This window comes from Quercus suber, unplaced genomic scaffold, assembly GCF_002906115.3.
Source record: "Quercus suber isolate HL8 unplaced genomic scaffold, Cork oak 2.0 scaffold_379, whole genome shotgun sequence".
Classification (NCBI taxonomy): Eukaryota; Viridiplantae; Streptophyta; class Magnoliopsida; order Fagales; family Fagaceae; genus Quercus; species Quercus suber.
This window is the reverse complement of record NW_027069831.1, coordinates 486,627-509,348: the sequence shown is the minus strand read 5'-3', so window position 1 is coordinate 509,348 and position 22,722 is coordinate 486,627. Positions and strand designations below refer to the sequence as shown.

The window sequence follows — 22,722 nt, the reverse complement described above, 5'->3', positions numbered from 1 at the left end:
CAAACTTTTCATATACATCTAACAATTATAAAAATAAAAAATTATAAAAAATAACGCATTCTCTCTTAAATTTTAAAAATAACAATTTTTAAGGAGATATAATTATATAAGTAAGAAATTTCTTAAAATAAATGTTAAGTTTTATTCTAATACTATATGATGAAGTGTGAATTCGTCAGTCAATAAATGCGGACACGGACGATCTTAGACCTCTTGCAATGGTGCTTTCTCAACGACGGTCACCGGTGTGGTGCCTGCCACAACGTCTCCGATGCTAAAGTTAGTGTCAAGAATTACACAAGAATAAGCAATCAGAATAGCATCAATATCAATATGTTCATACCTCTTCCGTGGGAGAGTTTGAGGGATTTATATATGTGCTGTAGGTTCTAACCGTTGGGTAATTTATGGTGGTTTAACCTCCCTCTGGGTAACGCTTTCTGGCATCATCATGTGGCTTTAATTTGATCCCAACGGTCTGTCCGTCTGGATCCGTAACCGTCCCTGTCATTTACTGATGGTATTGAATGAAATGTTGTCCCCGTCAGTAACGTGTCTTATCGTCATTAAAGACTTTTCTCGTCAGTACAACTTACCTCTTGCAGGATCTACTTCGTCAGTCCCATCACTATAACTCACAACCAAACTAATAAATATAATTAGTTATTATATTACACCAGGTAATAATAAAAATTATAATTCCTATTGTAATTCTCATTCAGTATACCAAATATACTCTTAATGCTTAAGTTTTGTACTGCCTTTCTTAAAGAAAGAAAAAAAAAAAAGAAAAAAAAGGTTTTGTTGCAAAAATGTTGAACACGTAACGTTATTCATTTTTAATAGGGGAATGGAGATGGGTCCCACGAGACGAGAACTGCAGTTTGAGTCACATGGCCGATGTGTAGGCAATGATGTTCCCCCAGTCTAACTGTTCAACCCGGCGTGGCTAGGATCCAGTCTTGGAGTTGAGGACGAATCAGGGCCGTCCATTTGGGATCCAATCACGGTAGTGGAAAATTCTTTTTTTTTTTAAATTTATCCACCGTCGCATCTGTGGGTCCCGATACTGTGTTAGGGTTTATGCTGACGCAGATGAAGATGCATGTGATCCGCCGAAATTGACAGCTCAGATGCCTCCAAACGAAGTTTGGTGTTTAGCGCAACGGCTTTTTCCCTAAACTATAAGAAACGACTCCGTCACAGGTGGGTCAGCTACATACTTTCCTATTTTGCTCGCCACTTATAGTTTTATTGGATTTATTACACGTGAAATCGAGCATTCATTCAAAAAATTGTCTGCTTTATTATGATGATGAGTTTCAGTTCTTTTTTCTAATTTATAAAATAGCTGTGAAACGCAAGTTGGTGAATTCAGACGGCTTTATTGACTTTCATCAAATTTGCGAGTTACAATATCTTAAAATACTAGCATCCGTTTGGACTTTTCAAAAAAAAAAAAAAAAAAAAAAACTAGTATCCGTTTGGATACGGATGAGCGTTTCAGCCGTCTGCGTTTTTTTCTAGAAGCGTGTTTTTATGATTTTATATCATATTAGTGGGTCTTATTACCTATTTACCGTTTACAGATATTATAAATCTCTCTTTTCAGTAATTTTTTTTATTAAAAATAAAATTTATGACATTATTCACACATTTAAAAATTATTTGCTTCATTATTTTTAGTTTTTAGTTTTTAATTTTTAACAAGATAAACAATATCTAAACACACCTTAGTCTAAAAAAGTGTATGATATTTGCATTGTCTTTTATATATAAATATAGCCGCATATTATCTACTTTGTATAAAATGTCTAGAGAAATATTGATACATGGGATTTTAGTATACCTTCAACTCTTTTTAATATTAATTATTATCAAATCACATTCTGAAAAGAGGTTAAGATGTTAACTTCATTTATTCTCTCTTTAAACGAAAATAATAGTAATGGTGGTGTCGTGGTGATGATAAAATAATTGGGAAAAAAAATGTGAGGCAAATATATTAATAGTTCCTAAATACTTCTATTTAAAGTTTAATCAACACCGGATATCTCTAACTGATTCATAAAAAATTTAAAAATACATGAAAAAGAATGGGGAGTCAGTTCAATGACATTTGATTAATAAACTAAAGGTACCATCATTGATGTTACCTTTCGTTTGTTAATTTGTTAAATGACAAAAATGGCTGGTAGGTAAGGATATAGTCGTAGCTAAGTGGAGTCGTTTGAACAAATTTTTAAATTTTACTTTTCTAATAATGGAGATGGTGAATTTAAACTTAAGTTCTTCCTTGTGAAGAGAAGTGGAGCGTGAAACACACAGCCGTATCTGTTTGGCATCAACTTAAAGTTTAGTGTTTTTTTTTTTTTTTGATAAAAAAAAAATTAGTTTTTAGTTTGTATAACTTTTTAAAATGTCACTTTTTCAAGCTACAAATATATTTTTAATATATTTTTAACAAAATTTTTTTAATAAAAAACTAGATAAGTTATTCCCAAACAAACACAAAATGTAATGTAATCTCTCTCAATCATGTAAAATGTGGATCTCTCAACCATACAAACCGTTACAAGATATAATTTCACTAGATAAAACCTAAACAAAGTAAGATAGGTTGTAAAATAAGCTCAATTACCAAGAACCTTGCAGCGAGTGATATTTCATCTCTTATTTAATATAAAGGTCATGATTTGATCCACCATAGAGGCCAAAATTCTATGGAAATTAAAGTGCATAAGGACATTTTCTATTAAATTTTTATTTTTATTTTTAACAACTATAAACTCAACCAGACCACTTTTACACGGAAAAAGGCGAAAGTTGAAGAGCATGTGGAGCCCAATAATGGCTATGGTGGCTCTAATGGACCATCTATCTCTATGGGCTTTCAAGTCATCTGTAATCTATTGATCATTTATGGGTTTTGATCCAATCTTTTTCTCTTCATCGGGCTGAGTTAGTGGGTTCGGGTCCAACTTTGTAAGGTGATAACAAGTTACAAAACACCGACTAAAATGACTTCCTAGTTCCCAGTCTCACAAGTCACATCCGTACAATATTCTTGTAACATTTCTTCGTCGGAATGAGTTATAGTTTGGTGTAAGAAAATGGCACAAATTAAATTGCATGATCAGCGAAAGCCGTTAGAGTTGTGGAAGCTGATTGGTCGGTGTACAGTGTCATGTATCAGTGTCTTGCTCTCTCAATTTGCTCTCTCTTTGGTCCCTCGCTTCTTCTCTGCTTCACCACTTTTCATCCAACTCATTCTCTCAGGTCCTCTCTCTCTCTCTCTCTTTTACATATGTATGTATATGAAGTTTATTGGTTTTGAAACTTTGGGGGGTTTCTGTGGTTTTGTAGCTCTGGTGTTGTTAGTGGTTGTGGGTTTGGGGAGATGTAGTAAAAGGCTTCTTGGAGTTTCTGGGTCAGCTTCGGCTTTTGTTTTCTTCAATATACTCTTCATTTGGGCTGTTTATTTAGCTGTTCTTAGACCAGGTGCGTTTTTTTTTTTTAGTACTATCAAGAATTCTGTTATTCATGCTCTGCTGAGTTCTCACTTCTGTTTAAAATTGCTTAACATGATTGAATGTTACTATAATTTTTTTTTTAAAGCAAATTTAATTATTGTATGAGATGACACATTGTTGTTTTTGTGTTTAGCAATGTTGAAATTGAAAGTATATATTATGTTCTGACCAATATACCGAAGTATAGTAGTACACAGTACAATTGTAGAGTACAGTATGTACAATGGGTCCAATTGTGCTTTGGGGCATAAAGATAACACAAGTACTATCATTGCAAGAGGCTTAGGAGTGGTGTCAGCCAAGGCTTGATACTCGACCTTGCCACCTTGGTGCTAAAATGAGCAACTATAGTTTGTTTCTTGCTATGCCATGAAGTGGGGGAATCATCAAGTATGGAGGAAAAACCTATGGTGGAGTGGTGATCAATAGGGTCTCCTAACCAGTCAATATTAGCGTTGTAAGGTTCCAAGATATGAGGATTAAGAAATGGTGCCATATTGTTTTATGGTACTAAGAAAGGCATGTTGTTTAAGGGCTTTGTATGATAAAAACTTTTTGGTGTGTTTTGAGAATTGAGTTTTAATCATTGTGGCAAAGTCAGGATAAGTGTCAAGTAACTCCGAACAACTTTTCATAAAATTTTTCCATGTGTGATGAGAAAATTCATTAAGAAAAATGACAAAAGATCTGGTGGAAATAGAACAGGCAATGATCCCAATACATTCAAATGGATGAGGTCAAATGCAGCTGAGGCGATTTGCTCACTATGATGGAAGGGTAATGTTGGTTGCTGCCAAGTTGACAATGAGTCCAATAAAAAGATTTGAAGAGACTGAACAAGATATGTTGTTTGACACTGAGGTTTGTGTCTCTGTGTAGCAAATTTGATCATGGTACGAGTTGGGTGTGTGTGTGTGTGTGTGCATCCAGTGTGTAGCAAATTTAATTATATTATGACCTGTGTGCATGTTTGTGCATAGCAAATGTGATTATAGTATGATTTGTGTGTTTGTGTAGAAAATTTGATCATGGTACGAGTTTGGTGTATGTACGTGCTTCCAGTGTGTAGCAAATTTAATTATATTATGAGCTGTGTGCATGTTTGTGTATAGCAAATGTGATTATAGTACAATTTTTGTGTGTTCCTTTTTTCAATATATTGGAAGTAATGAATTGGCACGTACATCTTTTTAAGAGTTTTGAGATTGTTTGGTTCTGTGTGTTGCAAATTGGTTTTTGCTATAACTTGTTTGACTGTTGAAGATGCTTAGCACTCCCCAACACCCCCCCCCCCCCCCCGCCCCCCCCGGGAGCCTAAATAAATAAATAAGAAAGAAAGAAGAGAAGGCAAAAGAGATGCCTGGACTTGTTTGTAATGGTGGTTTGCTTTTTGGGTGGCTTCTTTTTTGGAATGGATTCTTATAGTTCTCAATGAATTTCAATGCTCTTTACCACACAGCATATGTGCTTCCTGCTTGTGACTCTCACTTTTGGACTAGAACCTTGCTTGCCACACTCCACACTTGCTGTAGTAATTATGCTCATGGGTCTATTAACTAGTATATCTTATTATGAAACAAAAAGCTTGTAATCTGCAATGAAGTGGTTTGTTTGTTTGTTTGTTTTTTTTTTTTTTTTTTTTTCNGGGTCTCCTAACCAGTCAATATTAGCGAAGGCTCAAAGCTGAAGGGATGATTGTGAAGAGGACTGGCGACCACAGTACAGGGTGCCTTTGAGATGGCAAAGAATGCAAAGAACTGCTGCAAAGTGAATGGATTGTGGAGATGTCATGAATTGACGTACTCGATGAACATCATACAAAATATCAGGATGGGTGATAGGCTGATAGTAATGATACTCATGAAGATGAGGTGGTAGTACTGTTTTCCTAGTGGAGTACGATCAGTATCCTTAGTGGGGTCAGAAAATGGGGACTTGACTGGAGTGGGATCAAAAGTATTGGTTGGAGTGTGAGACTCTGCTAAGGCAGGAGAGGGTATGGTTGAAGGTGTGACTGCAAACTTACAATCAGGAAAAAGGTTAAGATGAGGCTAAAAGGAAAAGTATGAGAGGGAGAAGAAGAGATGGAAAAATTTGGAAGGACATGAAACATTTTGTATTCCCAAAAGACAACATGACGAGACATCATAAGACGCTCGGAAATTGGATCATAACACTTGTAACGTTTATGTTCAAAACCATACCTAAGAATGCAATAAGGTCTAGAGCGTGGTTGGAGTTTGGTGTGTTCATAGGACTATAAAAGGGTGAAGCAGACACAAGCAATGACCCTAAGTTGATTGAAGTTAGGAGAGACTCCAAATAACCTTTTCACAGGGAATATGATTATGAATAATTGGGGAAGGCAACCTGTTAATGGTGTAAACAACACTGAGTGTTGCTTCTCTGCAATGGGTGTAGGGATTGATGTAGAAAGGTCCTGAAAGGATGAGAGTTCAAACAATTCAGGATGTGTTAGAGTTTACATTTGGCTTGACCTGTTGTAAGGTTCCAAGATATGAGGATTAAGAAATGGTGCCATATTGTTTTATGGTACTAAGAAAGGCATGTTGTTTAAGGGCTTTGTATGATAAAAACTTTTTGGTGTGTTTTGAGAATTGAGTTTTAATCATTGTGGCAAAGTCAGGATAAGTGTCAAGTAACTCCGAACAACTTTTCATAAAATTTTTCCATGTGTGATGAGAAAATTCATTAAGAAAAATGACAAAAGATCTGGTGGAAATAGAACAGGCAATGATCCCAATACATTCAAATGGATGAGGTCAAATGCAGCTGAGGCGATTTGCTCACTATGATGGAAGGGTAATGTTGGTTGCTGCCAAGTTGACAATGAGTCCAATAAAAAGATTTGAAGAGACTGAACAAGATATGTTGTTTGACACTGAGGTTTGTGTCTCTGTGTAGCAAATTTGATCATGGTACGAGTTGGGTGTGTGTGTGTGTGTGTGCATCCAGTGTGTAGCAAATTTAATTATATTATGACCTGTGTGCATGTTTGTGCATAGCAAATGTGATTATAGTATGATTTGTGTGTTTGTGTAGAAAATTTGATATTTTTTTTTGTTAATGTTTTAAGAATTGATAGCTGAATTTGTTTGTGAGCTCACAGTGACCAAATTTTGCCCGCCTTGCAGCTGTATCATGTCTAATGGATATTGCATTTAACGGAGCAATTATCATGCTCATCATTGGGCTGTGTAGGTTGGTTTTTAATTTATGCTGCCACTTTCAAGCTTCATCTAATTAATCTTCTCATAAAAAACAAAAAAGATTTGAAGTTTGTTATACCATGTTTGGTTGGTTATATACTTGTTGCTCTAACAGGCATTGTTTCTAATGGCAGTATCATGTCAAGCAATCCTGGTTTGGTAACATATGGGTCTTCAGATGAACTTGTTGAAAGTTCAGTTGCTGAAGTTGAAGCTCATAATCGGGTTGGGAAATTGTATTAAGCTAATTAATGTTATAAAGTGGCACATGCACGCGCACGCATGCGCACACACGCACACATACTTGATAATTTAAAGTGGTACATATAATGACCTTCTGTATATTCACCTGTGCAGATACTGGAGCCATCAGCAAGTGTCTTATGTCATGAATGCCCAACTGAAGTAATACTATTTTTCTCAATTTTCTTTTTAATAAAAAACCTTTCCAATTGATTCTTTCTTTGTGGTTTCTCTGCATTTGTCTCCAATAATGGTTTCATTTGCAGGGTTCTGTTTTGGGCAGGAGAGTAAGATATTGCAGAATCTGCAAGGGATACATAAAGGGATTTGATCACCACTGTCCTGCTTTTGGTAACTGCATAGGTAACTGATATATGTCTAACACTTTTTCCTTGTTAAAATAACTATAAAATTCTTTGAATCCTCTTATGGTGTTATTCTGTGTGAGTTAGGCCTCTAATTTGTGATTTTTGCACACAGTGTGACTGAATACCAGGGTAGATAGTGATGTTCATATGGTTTCCATGCAGGCCAAAACAATCATGTCCTCTTCATGGTTCTTTTACTTGGATTTCTTTCTACTGAAGCTTCTTACGTAGTATGTTCGTCCCAATGTAAGCCCACGCTTGCCAATGCCTGATAATGTTTGTGTCATAGGACACATGAATGTCTCAACATGTGCTATACTATATAGCTATAATAATCTCACATTTTAGATAGTAATTGTGGCATCAGGATTCCCCTAAAAGAGCACACCTCAATCCAATTAACTTGAACCTATGTGACTCTTGACCTTCTAAAACATGAATGGTTATTATAATCAGCAGCCTGCGCAAGACTAATTCCACAATATGGATCATAATTAGAGTCATTTTTTAAATTATTTTTCTTGTTTCATCTCTTTCCTTTGGGAAAGCTTTTTGGTGTTACATTTTTGCCCTTGTGTACTGTTTTTCAGTTGCCGCAAAATCCCAGATTGTAGATAGAACCAGATTGGAGGTGGGTCATTGAAGTGTTACTTTGTTATTACCCAATCAACTCAATGTTCTTTCATTCTTTATTTTATTTTATGCTAATTTGTGTAGACTAGTCTGTCTGGAAATCTGGCCATTAGTACAATGCTGTTCTCCATTTTCCAATTGCTATGGCAGGTTTGTTTTATTATTGCCTGTATTTTTAAAATTTGCTCTCTTCTGAATGTAGTAATGAGAAGGAATTTTTTTAGACATATAATAGCATCTACTTGTATGTGTGTAGGCAGTGTTTATGACGTGGCATATATATTGTATATGTTTCAACATCAGAACAGATGAATGGGTAAGTTCCTAATAACAGGAAAAAAAACGAAGATGATGGATGTGTGTGTGTCTGAGAGAGAGAGAGAGAGAGATGATTTGGCGTTTTGCTCCAGGACTGTGTCAAGCTATAAGGCAATGATCACATCTTATTTAAGTACTTAACCTTGCTGACTAATCTATGGTTAATTAGAGTGAAGGGATTTCTCTCACTCCCCCCCCCCCCCCACCCCCCCCCCAACAAATAAAAAAAGGAAAAATGAAAATGCATGAATCTTCCCTTTGTCCAATCTGCAAAATAGGTGACTTGTGTGTGTGTGTATGTTTTCTCAGATAAACTGGGAGAAGTATCCAGAGTTCCAAGATGTTGTTCATTTTCAACAAGGTAAATATATTTCAACGCACTATTCTTCTAAGTTTCCATAACCATTGATAAGTGGAATAATATCCAATTTTTAATCTTTCTAGGGCAAAGCTTTAATGAGATGAGATTTAAAAATCCATATGATAAGGGTATTCTACAAAATGTGAAGGAATTTCTAGGCTTCAAGCTATAGAAGAAAAGTACAATCTGCAAGCCTGCTGGGTTGTCTTGCTTCTTTGCATAATGGCATATCTTGAGTTGTGAAGAGCATCTTTGATTCAGTGCATGATATTTTGAGATTTGGGGGGTGAGAGAACGAACCTTTGGGAGGTGTGGATTGGATAAGTACCTCTTTGAAATTTCAAGTAGAACACGTACTGGCAGCAGTCTGAGAAGCTTTTTCTTCTTCTTACATATTAGACTGTCCCACTGTCCCCTTAATGGAAGAAGGGTTATTGGCTCATGTAACCTCATGGCCTTAAATGTGTGTATATATGTATATTTGTGATTAGTATTTTATTGAATGAAATAGCATGAGAAATTCATGTTGCTAGTCCTGAATATGCTTTTCTTGCACCTGAGAATGAAAAATTTTCATGATATTTGAAGTTATTATAGGTAGGATGACAAGAACAAAGTACTCCGTTTTAGTTCTGTTTCTGATTCAGACAACCAGTAAGGGTTGGGTTCTATTAGGACTCAAAACATCCATAGATCCACTAGAACATTAGAAAGGGAACCAAAATCTTGCAGGACAAGATGCTTGTTAAAGGCTCCCATCTTCAGGGAAGTTTCTTCTTTAGGAAGTGGGGGCATATTTCTGAGACCTTGCATGAATGTACTCACCATGGAGTCTGAGGCTAAAGCTTCATTAACATTTCCATGATAAAGAAATATGTTTCATGTAGCTTGACATGGATATTTTGAGGCATGCATGCAGGATCCTTACATGTTAGACCTAATGCTCATGCCAGTTGGGATCCCCATATTGTTCAACTAAATGTGGAAGCTTCTAGTAGAGCGGTCCTCTTGGACTAGTCAATTTAGCTTATTCTAGTGTTTGTGGAGGCAGTCAGTTAACCAGTATGGACATGGTTTTGGCATGACTACATTGCAATCTATTAGGTATGGATTTGTCTATCGAGGTTCTGCATATGCTACGTATTACATGATGACTGCCTAACCCAAATTCAAGAGATCACGAAAAACCTGAATTATAAATAAACACTCATCATTGGAAAAGAACTAAGAGAGCTGTGTACTCTCTCACAGAAATTACAAACACACCAACTTCTCTCACACACAAACAGCTTGAATTACATTTATTTGATGGATAATAAACACAAGCCAGATATGGTAAAACGTCATTGGCCATTTAGCTTAGCCAGAGATCTCAATGTTCTTGGCCTCAGGTTTCTTCTCCTCCTCCTTAGGAACAGTTACAGTAAGCACTCCATTCTCCATACTGGCCTTAACCTGATCCATCTTCGCATTCTTTGGCAACCTGAACTTGCGGAGGAACTTCCCGATGCTCCTCTCTATACGGTGCCACTTGTCATTCTTGTCCTCCTGCTCTTTGCTTCTCTCTCCACTAATTTGGAGAATTCTGCCTTCTTCGACCTCTACTTTCACTTCTTCTTTCTTAAGTCCAGGAAGGTCAGCTTTGAAAATATGAGCTTCTGGGGTCTCCTTCCAATCAATCCTTATGTTGACAAATGTGGAGGTTTCACGTGCAGAGGTGAAGACACCATCAAAGGGATCCCATATGTCTAGAGAAATTGGATCGAAAATGTTGGTTCTTCGGCCGCCACAGAGGCTAGGAATGAGAGACATTTTTGAATACTCAAAAAACAAAACTCAATGATGAAAATAAATGCACTAGAACCAAAATAAAGCTTTGATCAATTCCAAGATAAAAATGATGGGGAGGGTACACCATATATATAATGACAAGAGGAGGATTCTAGTTCCTTACCTATAAAATAATAGTAGAAAAGTAAAGAGATTTCTGGCACTTTCATGGCCCTTCTTTAATTATGTATGTCTATCCTCTTCTGTAATCTTCCTATACTTTCACCGTCATCTATCTTTTTAAAAGTGTTGAACTACCAAGAGTCTCTGTTGTTCCTTTATACCATTAGGTTTTAAGACTACCTACACTAATCTGGATAAAGTTCGGTTTTACTTTTTAAAATAAGTAGATAGGAGGGAGGGTGAGGTGAGTTGGAGCTACAAACATAAGACACCATAAAAGATACCATTATCATTTAGTCATCACTTGAACAACAAATTTGGTTATTCTTGAAAGTTGAAACATAAGTACTGTTGGAGCTCAAGAACTGTATTAAAGCTAAAACAAAATGTTAAAATTCCACATTATAGACGCATTTATATTTGAATAGGGAGCTTGTGTTTATGCGTATCAAATTAAAGCCGAACTAGTGCAATTAGAGACCTTTTCTTTTTACAGCTTCGGTTCTTATTTGCTCGTGCGCCAGCACGAAGTACATGTTGAGCGACAACCCGTCTCGGAACACAAGCAGTAGCCCTATTGGACTATATTATATTAGCCAAGTCCAATAAATTGTAATTTGTAATAGTATTTCCTGGGCTGCCAAGGGATTTGTGAACCTCTCAGCCAACCTTTGACCTTTTGAGTTGAGGCTCATTTATAAGAGCTTGCCAGAGCAATCCCCAGTTGGAATTTGCATCATCAATCCTTCAGTTCTTTCTTGACCTCACAGCTATATTATGGGGCTTGCAACTTCTTAATAATTATTTTAAAAAAAAAAAAAATGTGAAAAGGGAACCAGATTGACAATATATAGGTTGATTTAACATGTGCAAAGTATGCGATAAATGAACCTGAATAAATTCGTCCAGCATTTGAGCTTGATTATTCGATTTTGGCCAATTACAGAATTGGATGTTTCAGATGGGTGTAATAAACAAGGAACCGCGTCTTTTGCTCCTGCCTGTGATGAAGTAGGTAGCTCTGTTATATAATAAGAGATTCTATCTGGTATTCTGTACAATACAATTAAACTTTCATTCTTTTTATCCCCAAAACAAGTTTGCCATACTTGAACTCACTTGCCACTTGGGGTAATATGCATGTTAGCTGTACCAACTAGTGAATATTCATGGTTTTTATCATTCCTTTAGGATTCTATCATAGTATCATTGCAAACTGCTTAGTTTTATTAAGTTCCAAGTGGTATGGTGCCTTTGAAAACCCTTGCGGATTGAGAGGCTGGCATGAGAACCTATCCTACTAAACGAACAAATCACCTCTAAATTGGCAAAACCAAGGCTATCTACTATGGTTTTTGGCTAAGCAAAGACACTATCTGTTCTTGTGAAAGTATGAGTAATTCCCAAAATATTAACTATATGCAGGAGTTGGATAAAAACCTGAGATCTATATGACCAAGTCTCAAATGACACCCAATTATTTTATAAACAATTAATGAAGTCTTTCATTTTCAAGCATTTTACAAACACATAGACGCAGATACAAACTAAGCTTCTTCCACACAGATTAACTTCAAAGTTCAAACACTATTTCCAAGGTTGGAGGACATCCTGCTTAGCCAAAGATATCAAAGGCCTTGACCTTAGGCTTCTTCTTATCCTCCTCCTTAGGAACAGTCACAGACTTACAGTGATTGCTCCATTTTCCATTCTAGCCTTAACTTTATCCATGCATTTTCATGGCAACCTGAACCTACGAAGGAAATTCCCACTGCTCATTTCGAAGTATTTCCACTTGTTATTCTGCCAATGATGTTCTTTGCTATCTCTCCACTTCTTGGAGAATTCTGCCTTCTTCCACCTCTAACTTCATTTCCTCCTACTTTTTCCTCTAGCTATCCTTATAGTCTTTTGGAAAGGTGGCAAAAGCAGAGGTGTCTCCTGCTGAGGCAGGGATGTGGACATTAATGCTGGAGGTGAAGAATCCATCAAAGGGATCCCATACGTCTGTAGAAAATGGATCAAACTCATTAGTTTGAGGACCACCAAAGGCTTGAGAGGCTAGGAATTAGCAACATCTTTATAAAGCGAAGGAGTTCTTGAGGAAGAACCAAAGACATAAGATAGCTTTGAACAATGATCAATTACACGTTTATAAAAAAAAAATGATCAATTACACATGGAAATAAAGTGGGATGAGAATGAATAAAAAGAATAAATGTTATGGTGCTTTCATAAAGGTTCTCTAATCAGTCATCATGTCTCCCCTAGTGGATTCACAAAGTGAAATAATTGATCACTAAGCATTTCTGTAACATTCTACCGCCATCTTATTTAACAAGGGGTGCAATTGCTAGCAGTTTTCATTGTTGCAAACTATTATTTAATATACACTAAAAAGGCTGAAAGCTTAAAACGCATGCGTTCAGACACCTAAGTGATGCATAAATAGTTCAAGGTGAATTCTAATATATTGATCCTAACACATCAAAGACGGGTAATTCCTTTATCAAACATGCGTTGTAAAATACTCGAATAGAAAAAGTCACGCAACTAATATTCGAGTGTGCTGTGAGGCTTGCCAGAAAATCTACCAGATACTAACAATGACTTCTTTTCTAGACTAAAAACAGGAAAGGAGACCAATCCGTGGAACATCCTACTTGAGCATGGTCCAGCACCTACCCATTAAGTAACCAATGTCCGAGCGGCTTAGATAGGAAACGGAGGGACCTCAGACACTCCATCAGGTGGGTTCAGACTGTTCAGTCATAGTTTAACCGCTCTTATAAATTCGGCTTATTTTTGTTAAAACTGAGAACTTTTAAAAGTTAGTTGAAATAGTATAGCAAGACGCATAAATAATACTAAAAAAAATGTAATGAGATCTATCAATAATAGTAAAAATAAACTGAATAGTAAAATAAATTAGCAAAAATAATCTTTGCCAAACAGATATCTTCGTACTATTAGTTTTGGTGGACAAAACTAACTTTGCGTTCCTGAGAATTTGAACTCCGTTTCTAACCAAACCACATGAGAGTCACCCTCAGTGGTTACTAACAAGGACTATTTCTTCAAGTGATATTGAGGATTTTGTTGTTTAACGTTAGACTTTCTTTTATCCTGAAAATTAGAAGAAAATGTACCAGGACAAGGCTTTGACATGAGCAGGAACTTCTAGTCAGTATATCCAGCTGCTATGTTTTCACATTCCAAAATTATGTCACACTAACAGTAGCGAGAATTCAAAGCTGCTACTAGATGAGGTCTAACTCTCATATTTTTGCCGAAGAAGAAAAAAGAAACCTAAACGATTAAAATAGAACTTTCCAGAGTAGAAACAAGGCATCAATTAAGATGGTCATGAAACACAAATGAAAAAGCTTTTAGCTAAAACCCCATAAAGCACATACATAGCCCAGCACTTCTGCCTTTTTTAACACAAAAAAACAACCCACGTTACTCAAAACCCATAATTTACATATATACATAGCTTAGCAATTCTCCCTTGATTTCTGAAAAGCAAAATGAACCGTTGGAGAATCTCCTAGTCATGTTAGATTTGGCGGCTAAGGCAACTCCTCAAGTACCTTATTCCCAAGGAAAACATCTGTAAGAACTGTGGTAGAGTCAAATGAAGCCCTTACCAGCTCCAAGCCCTGAGAAGACAGAACACATTCAAACCAGATCAGTCACATATATAAACTGTTGAAAATAAAATTTGAACAACATTTTGACAAGTATCATGTAAAAGAAAGCAAGAAAGGCTATTTGATAAAACCTTCTTCATGTCAACCTCAACCTTCTTCTCCTGGAGGGAACTAATATCTTTGATGTTTAAATCGTTTAGAAGCGAAATGCTAGAAATGGTTGACATGGGTTTCACCATTAGATCATCCATCACCATATATACCACCGCACCTCTAACATACCCTGTCTCCTTGTGTTGAGCCACCACGTTTTCCTGAGAGTAACCGGAACCAAATAAAGACGGGCTTCGCCTAACCGTATCTTGTGATCTTGAGAAAGGAGAACAGGGTGGAGGTGGAGAGGTAAAGTAGGAAGAGGTTGAACCAAATACACAATTAGATGTTTTTGGTGCTTCAGTGCTGGTCACTTGGTTTGGTGGTACAAAGTTCAGCAATAACTGAGGGGTATAAGTGGCTGATGGGAAGGCTGGGTTAGGCCTCAAGAGAGAATCCTTGGTTAGGTTTGGTTGAACATAGCAAGGATCAAGGTTTTGGATACTCTCATAGACTTTACTCAAAGACCCTGACCCTGAAGCCATGCCATGATTCCAAAGAAGTCCCATTATGGAACCAAGAGGTATCTGTAGAAGTCCAAAGAGGAAGTCCACAAATTCCTTCCTGGCTTCTGCATACACCACCTTGTTAGAGCTGTTGTCTACAAGAAGGTTCAAGGTTATAGTTTTGCTGCTCTTGGTATTGGTATTGGGTTCTGATGCGTACATCTTGTTGATTATGGGTTTTCTTTTTCTTTCTTTTTTACCTCAGCATCCTGGTCTCTATGGCCTAGTTAGGAGCACATATGGATGGAGGATACATAGATACGGAGAAAAGAGATTTAAGAGAGTGTACGACTATTGATTACAGTGAGATTTCACCTGCGCTTAATGTCTTGGTTCAAAATTTCAGAACTTTTTTTGACCACTATTAACACCATATGACGGGTTTAATACATAACAATAGTGATGTTATTAATTAATAGGATTTACGTAAAAATAATATAGCTTTCGAGTCTTTTGAGTAAATATTGCTAAATTTGAAACATATTTGCATTATAGGTACTATTACAAGTTAATTAGGAAAATGAGGAGAGTGATTGAATTTTGGCAACACTGTTGCCGAAATTCAAGAAAAAGTAAGAGAGAGAATGAGAAAAAGGGAGGAGAGAGAAAAGCTTGAATTACGGCAATGGCATTGCCGTAATTCATTTTGCCCAATTTTCCTCAGCTACCCAGATGTGTGAGTGTGAGAAGTGCCCTAATCGGTTGAGTGCTAAAAAAAAAAAAGTAATTGTGACAATGGTATTGCCGAAAATGGTAGGGGGAAAAGAAAAGTGAATGCCAAAATCTGGGGAAAAATTAAAGAAAAATATAATGTGCTACATACACAATATTTTTATAATATTTTCACAATAAATCACAGGTAACTAGTTATTATTAGTTCAAATTTAAATTTAACATTGAGATTACTATTTTAATCTAACAATAACAACGAGTAACAACCTGATACTTAGAATTTGTTGTAAAAATGTTGTAAAAATTGTGTGCACTTATTATTTCTTAAAAAAAAAAAAAAAATGGATTTGCCAAAAATTTTGTGGCAATTGTGGCTTGCCGAAAATGGGAGAAAAAAAAAAAGTTTCAATGGGTTTGTGGCATTGGCGAATTTTTTTTTTTTTTTTTTGGCAATTATGGCAATGCCATTGCCGAAAATGAAAAAAAAAAAATTTCCCAATTGTGGCAATGGTATTGCCGAAATTGTGGGGAAAAATTTTTCCCCACAATTTCGGCAATGTCATTGCCACAATTGGGATAAAAAGTCGTTGTTGTTGTTGTTGTTTTTTCGTTTTTTTTTTTTTTTTTTTTGGGCAATGGCATTGCCACAATTGCCAAAAAAAAAAAAAAAAAATTCGCCAATGCCACAAACCCATTGAAACTTTTTTTTCTTTCCTCCCATTTTCGGCAAGCCACAATTGCCACAAAATTTTCAGCAAATCTATTACACTTTTTTTTTTTTTTAAAGAAATAATAAGTGCACACAATTTTTACAAATTTTTACAACAAATTCTAGTATCAAGTTGTTACTTGTTTTATTGTTAGATTAAAATATAATCTCAATGTTAAATTTAAAATTGAACTAATAATAACTAGTTACCTGTGATTTATTGTGAAAATATTGTAAAAATATTGTGTACATAGCACATATTTTTCTTTAATTTTCCCAGATTTTGGCATTCACTTTTTTTTCCCTACCATTTTGGCAATACCATTGTCACAATTACTTTTTTTTTTTGGCACACAACTGGTCAGGGCACTTCTCACACTCACACATCTGGCACTGAGGAAAATTGGGCAAATGAATTACGGCAATGCCATTGCCGTAATTCAAGCTTTTCTCTCTCCTCCCTTTTTCTCATTCTCTCTCCTACTTTTTCTTGAATTTCGGCAACAGTGTTGTCAAAATTCAATCTCTCTCCTCATTTTCCTAATTAACTTGTAAAATACCTATAACTAAATATGTTTCAAATTTAGCAATATTTACCCAAAAGATTCTCAAGTCTCCAACCATAAATGATCTTAGGGTCTTCTCAAAAAAAAAAAAAAATTTAAGGTATGTTTGATAGTGCGAAAAGGCGTTAAGAGCTTTAAAACTGTTTTAACAAAAAATACCAAACATTTGATAATATTTCTAAAGAATTCCAAGAAAAGTTTTTCAGAACCATATCAAACCAAAAATTAAACTGTCAAATCGATGAATTGTATAAGATTCTGAGTTGATATGAAAGATATTATGAATTTGCAAAGTAATCGCTTGAACCATGAAAATTCAACAACTTTTCAAAGAAAAATACTAAGGCCATTTGGTGTATTTAAAAATTGAAAATTGTTGTTTAAAAATATGTGTGAAAATATGTGAGTGAAAAAGTGTGTAAAAATACGTATAGTGTTGTTTAAAAACTAAAAATTGTTGTTTTATTCAAACTATTTGGTTTTTTTTTTCTTATACTTTAATGAAATTGCGATACTTTCATTCAATTTTGCATGTTAATTTGTTACTTCAAAAGTCTTTTGGTTTTAATGGTCAAAAGATCAATTCAATGTTTGTCCTATTTTTAGTCCTTTTATATATATATATATATATATATATATATATAAAACATTAAGCTCTATACTTTGATAAATTAAAAAAAAATTAACAATAATATTATATTAATTTCAATGTTTGTTTTATAGGCTTAGGGTTTGTTTAGGATCAGTTTATTTTGTTGAAACTAAAAACTTTTTACTGAAAGTACGATAAATAAAAGTAAAAGTTAACTGAAATAGTATAGTGAGATTCATGAATAGTATCAAAAAATATAGTGAGATGTATAAATAATAGCAAAAACAAGCTGAAAAGTAAAATAAGATGACTTTTTAATTTTTTCCAAACACACACTTATTACAATAACTATGTTTCTTACGTCAACCAGTCCGACCTTACAAAATAGTTATAAAAAAAAAAAAAAAAAGATAAATTCTCTTAGTCCTAATTTGTTTGTTTTATTTTATTTTATTTTAGGATGTTTTAAAATATTGTCATGTTTTTAAAATTAAAAACCACTAATTTATTAATACTCCTATAATGCTCATACTTTATTTCTAAAACCATTTTAGATTTAGTATTCCAATTTTTTGATAAATTTATTTAAGAGTAATTTTAGAAACTTACACTTTTTATACCATAGACAAGATAATAGATAATATTCCTTTAAAAAGTTGGGTTTTTGAAACTGGACAAACAAATTTGAATAGATGGAATATATATATATATATATATATCTTTGCATTTTTATTGGACTAATGTTAATCTTTCTCCACAAGATTTGAGCAATAAGGTTTTTCTTTTTCTTTTTTCTTTGGGTGGTAAATGGAAATTTACTACCATTAAAATGCAAACACAAAAAATCTCACAACTTTTATTATAACTCGTCATGTGGTGAGTTGTGAGCAGAAGAAAGTGTGAACTTATTATTTGACTTCTACTTTTACTAATTGCCTATTTGGATGGAAGGGGGAGGAGGGGAAGTGGAGTGGAGTAGAGTATATTAGATTTCGTTAAAAATAAACTAATTTTATACTAAATCTACTCTACTCTACTTTACTTCCCCTTTCTCCTCTCAATTCAATCATACATGCGTTTGGTTCCAAATTAAAAAAAAGTGTGAACTTATTTTTGCTATTATTTATAGTTATTCATAGTTTCACTGTACTTTTTAATATTATTTATAAGTCTTATTGTACTATTTTAATTAATTTTTATTTTTATTTACAATAATTTTAACAACAAATTTTTAATTTTAACAAAATAAACTAATCCAAATAGATCCCTAATTATGAAAAAAATTGTGACACTTTTTGTTTACCTACAATTACTCCCTTTGTCATGGAATAACTTGATTGAGCTTTTCAGATAGCACGTGATGCTGCAGCAATGGATAGGGTTATACTTTATAGTTCCTACGTGCCTAGCTACGTTGCATCAGCTGTATTACACTTCTGCAAACACCTCTGTTGAGGTTTGTCGATAGCTCTAGTAGGCTATAAATTATTTGTGTACGATGGGTTGTTGTGGAGCAGACTATAAATTATTTGCGTACGATGGGTTGTTGTGGGGTCGGTTGGGCTTTGGGTAGAGAGAAAATCTATTGGCTAGGAGTCTTTTACTCTTTTGGCTGAATATTGTTAAATTTTATGGGTATTATTTTAAGTTATTTAGAAAAATAAAAAAAGAGAATAAATTTTGATAACGGTATTGCTGAAATTTTAACAAAAATATGAGAGAAAAAGAAAAAAAGTAAGAAAGATAAAATTTGAAATTTTGACAATAGTATTACTGAAATTCCTAATGCCCAGAAAGTTGACCAAGTGGATGAGCGCCGGAAGTGTGGTTGTGTTAGGTGGGTGCCCAAAAGAGAAACTAATTGTGGCAATGACATTGCCGAAATAGGGGGGAAAAAAATTTGTGGCAATGTCATTGCCGTAAATAAGAGGAGAAAAAAAAAAAGTGGTTGCCGAATTTAGAGAGAAATTAAAAAAAAAAAATGCTACGTACACAATATTTTTACAACATTTGCACAATAAATCACATGTGATTAATTGTTATTAGTTCAAATTTAAATTTAACACTAAGATTACTTTTTTAATCCAACAATAACAACTAATAACAACTAATAACAACCTGTCATTTAAGATTTGTTGTAAAAATTGTGTGCGCATATCATTTCTCCAAAAAAAATGTGGAATGGATTTGTAGCAATGACATTGCCGAAATGGAAAAAAAAAAAAAATTTTGTGGCAATTGTAGCAATGCCATTGTCGAAAATGGGGGGGAAAAAAAGTGGTTGCCGAAATTTGGTAGGAATTAAAATAAAAAAAGTGTTACGTACACAATATTTTTATAACATTTTCACAACAAATCACATGTGATTAGTTGTTATTAGTTCAAATTTGAATTTAATACTAAGATTACTTTTTTAATCCAACAATAACAACTAATAACAACTTGCCATTTAGAATTTGTTGTAAAAATGTTGTGAAAATTATGTGCACATATCATTTTTCAAAAAAAAAAAAAGTGGAATGGATTTGTGGCAATCGCATTGCCGGAATAGGGGAAAAAAATTGTGGCAATGCCATTGCCGAAAATGGAAGGGGAAAAAAAAAAGGTGGATGCCGAAATTTGGGAGGAATTAAAATAAAAAAAAGTGCCACGTACACAATATTTTTTAACATTTTCACAGCAAATCACATGTGATTAGTTGTTATTAGTTCAAATTTGAATTTAACACTGAGATTACTTTTTTAATCCAACAATAACAACTTATAACAACCTGTCATTTAGAATTTGTTGTAAAAATTGTGTGCGCATATCATTTAAAAAAAAAAAGAAGTGGAATGCATTTGTGGCAATGGCATTACCAAAATAGGGAAAAAAAAATTGTGCAATTATAGTAATGCCATTGCCGAAAATGAGAGGGGGGAAACAATTGTAATTAGTTTGTGGTAATGGTATTACCGAAATAGGAGGGAAAAAAGAAAAACATTTGTGGCAATTGTGGCAATGCCATTGCCGAAAATGAGAGGAAAAAAAAGTTACAATTAATTTGTGGCAATGACATTGCCGAAATAGAGGACAGAATACGTCAGGGCATAAAAAAGTATGCATATTCTTATTTATCATTATTTTTTTGACCGAACCAGTTTGGTTTATGTGTATGTCATGTTATTTCCTTTATTGTAAAAGTACCATATGAAATAAATAAGGATAGATTTAAGTACATTGATTCTTATTTTTAAAAAAGTACAATGTGCACGCTGTAAATAAATAAAAAAAAAATACATGCATTCTTATAGAAAAAAAATGATTGATGTGTACGTCATAAAAAAAAAAAGTATATAGATTCTTACAATAGGAAAGAAAAAAATGATTGATGTGCACACTATAAACAAAAAAAAAAAGCAAAGAAAGTATATAGATTTTTACACTATGGAAGAAAAAATGATTAATGTGCACACTGTAAAAAAAAAAAAAAAAAAAAAAAAAAAAAAAAACAAAGCTTCAATCAACCAATCACCTCAACTTCTCATCTCATTTGATTATTATTCTCAGCATCGAATATATTTACCTATTCATATCACACACGCCTAAATCTCTCAAAGAGATTCTTTTTTGTCTTCTTCAGTATTGTAATAAAAGGCAGCATTTGCCCTTGTCGTTTTATTTCTCCTCATTTGCGGAAGAATTGTATCTCCTCACAAAGGATTGTAAGTCCTCCAATTGTTCAGTTAATTTTTTGCTTTGCTTCAGTGTGAATAACTAAGGATTGTAAATTTTTTGTTAATGTAAGTTTTTTTCTTTGTTTATTAACTTACACCTCTATAAATTAACAGACTTATTATTATTGTATAAACGTGTGCTTTGTAAATATTAGAAGCTAATACATTGTAAAATATTATGTATTGTTGTAGTCGTAGTTAATATTATTTGTATGCCTATGATTATGATTACTGTTGTTGCTGTTGTTATTCAAATTTTTTAGATTAAAGAATTATTTTTTATGGTTATCTGATTGTGTTTTTTTTTTTTTTTGCAAGTACCACTCTATAATTCTCACTCTTTCAGTTGGTATCACAACTGTGGTAAGCATCTCAACTCTCTAATTAAATTTATGTATGTGTTTTATTAATTTTGAAATGATTTAATATTATTTATTGTTATTATTAGTATATGTTGTTGTTGTTGTTGTTATTATTCAAATTTTAGATTAATGAATTATTTTTTATGGTTATCTTATTTTTTTTTTTTGGTAAGTATCACTCCATAATTCTCACTCTTTCAGTTGGTATCATAGTTGTGGTAAGCATCTCAACTCTCTAATTAAATTTGTGTTTGTTAATTTTGAAATTATTTAATATTATTTATTGTTATTATTAGTACATGACCACAAAAATTGTAATAAATTGTATTATTGTGATCTTTTTATAATCAATATGTGTTTTGTTATTATCAATTATTACATCTATTACTTGGAAAAAATATATTGCATAATATGTTTGTTGGTTTATAATAAAGACATGTATGTGTATTATTATTATTATTTACTACAAAAAATCGTACATTTGTGTTTCTTTTTCTTTAAAGTTTAGTTGGTATAAAAATTTATTAAGTTTCTTGAATCTTTACTTTTTAGTGTGGTTATAGGCTGGGAAATGAAAATTAATTATATGCTTTATAAATATTATATATGGTTATATTATAGTTGTAGGGTCAGTTTTTGCGGCCCATGCCCAAGGAAGTATGAATTAGGAGCCCACCGAGCCCAAAACAATAAATTTTGTAGAGAATGGGTGAAAGGGCTAGGCTAATAATGAAAATAACAGTATTAAACAGCAACCCCAATGGGAGGATTTGAATTAATGTGTTCTTGGACTAATATGAGTGCTCTGTCCGAAGAGATGCTTTTCATTGATAGTCTAGGGTTACAATTCCTGGAGCTACAATAATCAAATATCTCTCTTTTCCTCCTCCTTTTCTTTTTTCTTTCCTCTTCCCTTATATAGCATTGCCTTCTTCCATCTCCTCCGTCCACCTGTTCATCATCCAGGCACCCACTTGAGTGTATGTCCCATCACCCCACTTTTAGCCTTATGTGAGTGGCGGTAGCTGAGAATGCACTGTTCAGGGGTCTTATCCACATAAATGCGGCCAGGAAGGTAGGTGCCTTGCATTAAATGTGGTGGTTGAAGTATGCCTCCTTGATATTTCTCTGTTCCCGTTATCTTCATGTGTGTC

The 22,722-nt window shown here is 34.0% G+C and overlaps 3 protein-coding genes across 7 annotated transcripts; 1 reads left to right on the top strand and 2 right to left on the bottom strand.

The window, feature by feature from the left end:
• The first annotated feature begins 2,882 nt into the window (after nt 1-2,882).
• Nucleotides 2,883-9,218, top strand: LOC111993355 (uncharacterized). Of its 4 annotated transcripts, none has more exons than XR_010623914.1 (12): nt 2,890-3,279; nt 3,367-3,501; nt 6,689-6,755; nt 6,898-6,988; nt 7,121-7,168; nt 7,273-7,369; nt 7,537-7,620; nt 7,965-8,005; nt 8,092-8,157; nt 8,268-8,323; nt 8,635-8,686; nt 8,770-8,785. XR_010623914.1 is itself a non-coding variant. In XM_024025196.2 (12 exons), exons 1-12 carry the CDS (start codon nt 3,114-3,116, stop codon nt 8,856-8,858), a joined length of 996 nt encoding a protein of 331 aa, XP_023880964.1. In that variant the 5' UTR covers nt 2,895-3,113; the 3' UTR covers nt 8,859-9,218. The 4 variants fall into 4 exon arrangements, 3 of the variants coding, with proteins under 3 accessions (XP_065616778.1, XP_065616777.1, XP_023880964.1); XM_024025196.2 differs by having other exon boundaries at nt 2,895-3,279; nt 8,264-8,323; nt 8,770-9,218; XM_065760706.1 differs by lacking the exon at nt 3,367-3,501 and having other exon boundaries at nt 2,883-3,279; nt 8,264-8,323; nt 8,770-9,218.
• A 661-nt stretch (nt 9,219-9,879) lies between these two features.
• LOC111993358 (18.2 kDa class I heat shock protein) lies at nt 9,880-10,609 on the bottom strand. The gene has a single exon (XM_024025199.2). It carries the CDS (start codon nt 10,496-10,498, stop codon nt 10,046-10,048), a length of 453 nt encoding a protein of 150 aa, XP_023880967.1. The 5' UTR covers nt 10,499-10,609; the 3' UTR covers nt 9,880-10,045.
• Nucleotides 10,610-12,087: 1,478 nt separating this feature from the next.
• LOC111993356 (uncharacterized) lies at nt 12,088-15,269 on the bottom strand. Of its 2 annotated transcripts, none has more exons than XM_065760707.1 (3): nt 14,445-15,269; nt 14,233-14,301; nt 12,088-12,646 (listed from the first exon to the last, which is right to left on the bottom strand). In XM_065760707.1, exons 1-3 carry the CDS (start codon nt 15,111-15,113, stop codon nt 12,509-12,511), a joined length of 876 nt encoding a protein of 291 aa, XP_065616779.1. In that variant the 5' UTR covers nt 15,114-15,269; the 3' UTR covers nt 12,088-12,508. The 2 variants fall into 2 exon arrangements, with proteins under 2 accessions (XP_065616779.1, XP_023880966.1); XM_024025198.2 differs by having other exon boundaries at nt 14,424-15,267.
• Between the last annotated feature and the right edge of the window lie 7,453 nt (nt 15,270-22,722).

Coding starts and splice junctions, on each gene's coding strand:
- LOC111993358 (XM_024025199.2), bottom strand. CDS start 10,498: ATGTCTCTCATTCCTAGCCTCTGTGGCGGCCGAAGAACCAACATTTTC.
- LOC111993356 (XM_024025198.2), bottom strand. CDS start 15,113: ATGTACGCATCAGAACCCAATACCAATACCAAGAGCAGCAAAACTATA. Junction 14,302..14,423: donor TTGAGGTTGACATGAAGAAG/GTTTTATCAAAT, acceptor CTGTCTTCTCAG/GGCTTGGAGCTGGTAAGGGC. Junction 12,647..14,232: donor ATGTTTTCCTTGGGAATAAG/GTACTTGAGGAG, acceptor CATTTTCTACAG/ACGTATGGGATCCCTTTGAT.
- LOC111993355 (XM_024025196.2), top strand. CDS start 3,114: ATGGCACAAATTAAATTGCATGATCAGCGAAAGCCGTTAGAGTTGTGG. Junction 3,502..6,688: donor TTTAGCTGTTCTTAGACCAG/GTGCGTTTTTTT, acceptor CCCGCCTTGCAG/CTGTATCATGTCTAATGGAT. Junction 7,370..7,536: donor TGCTTTTGGTAACTGCATAG/GTAACTGATATA, acceptor GTTTCCATGCAG/GCCAAAACAATCATGTCCTC.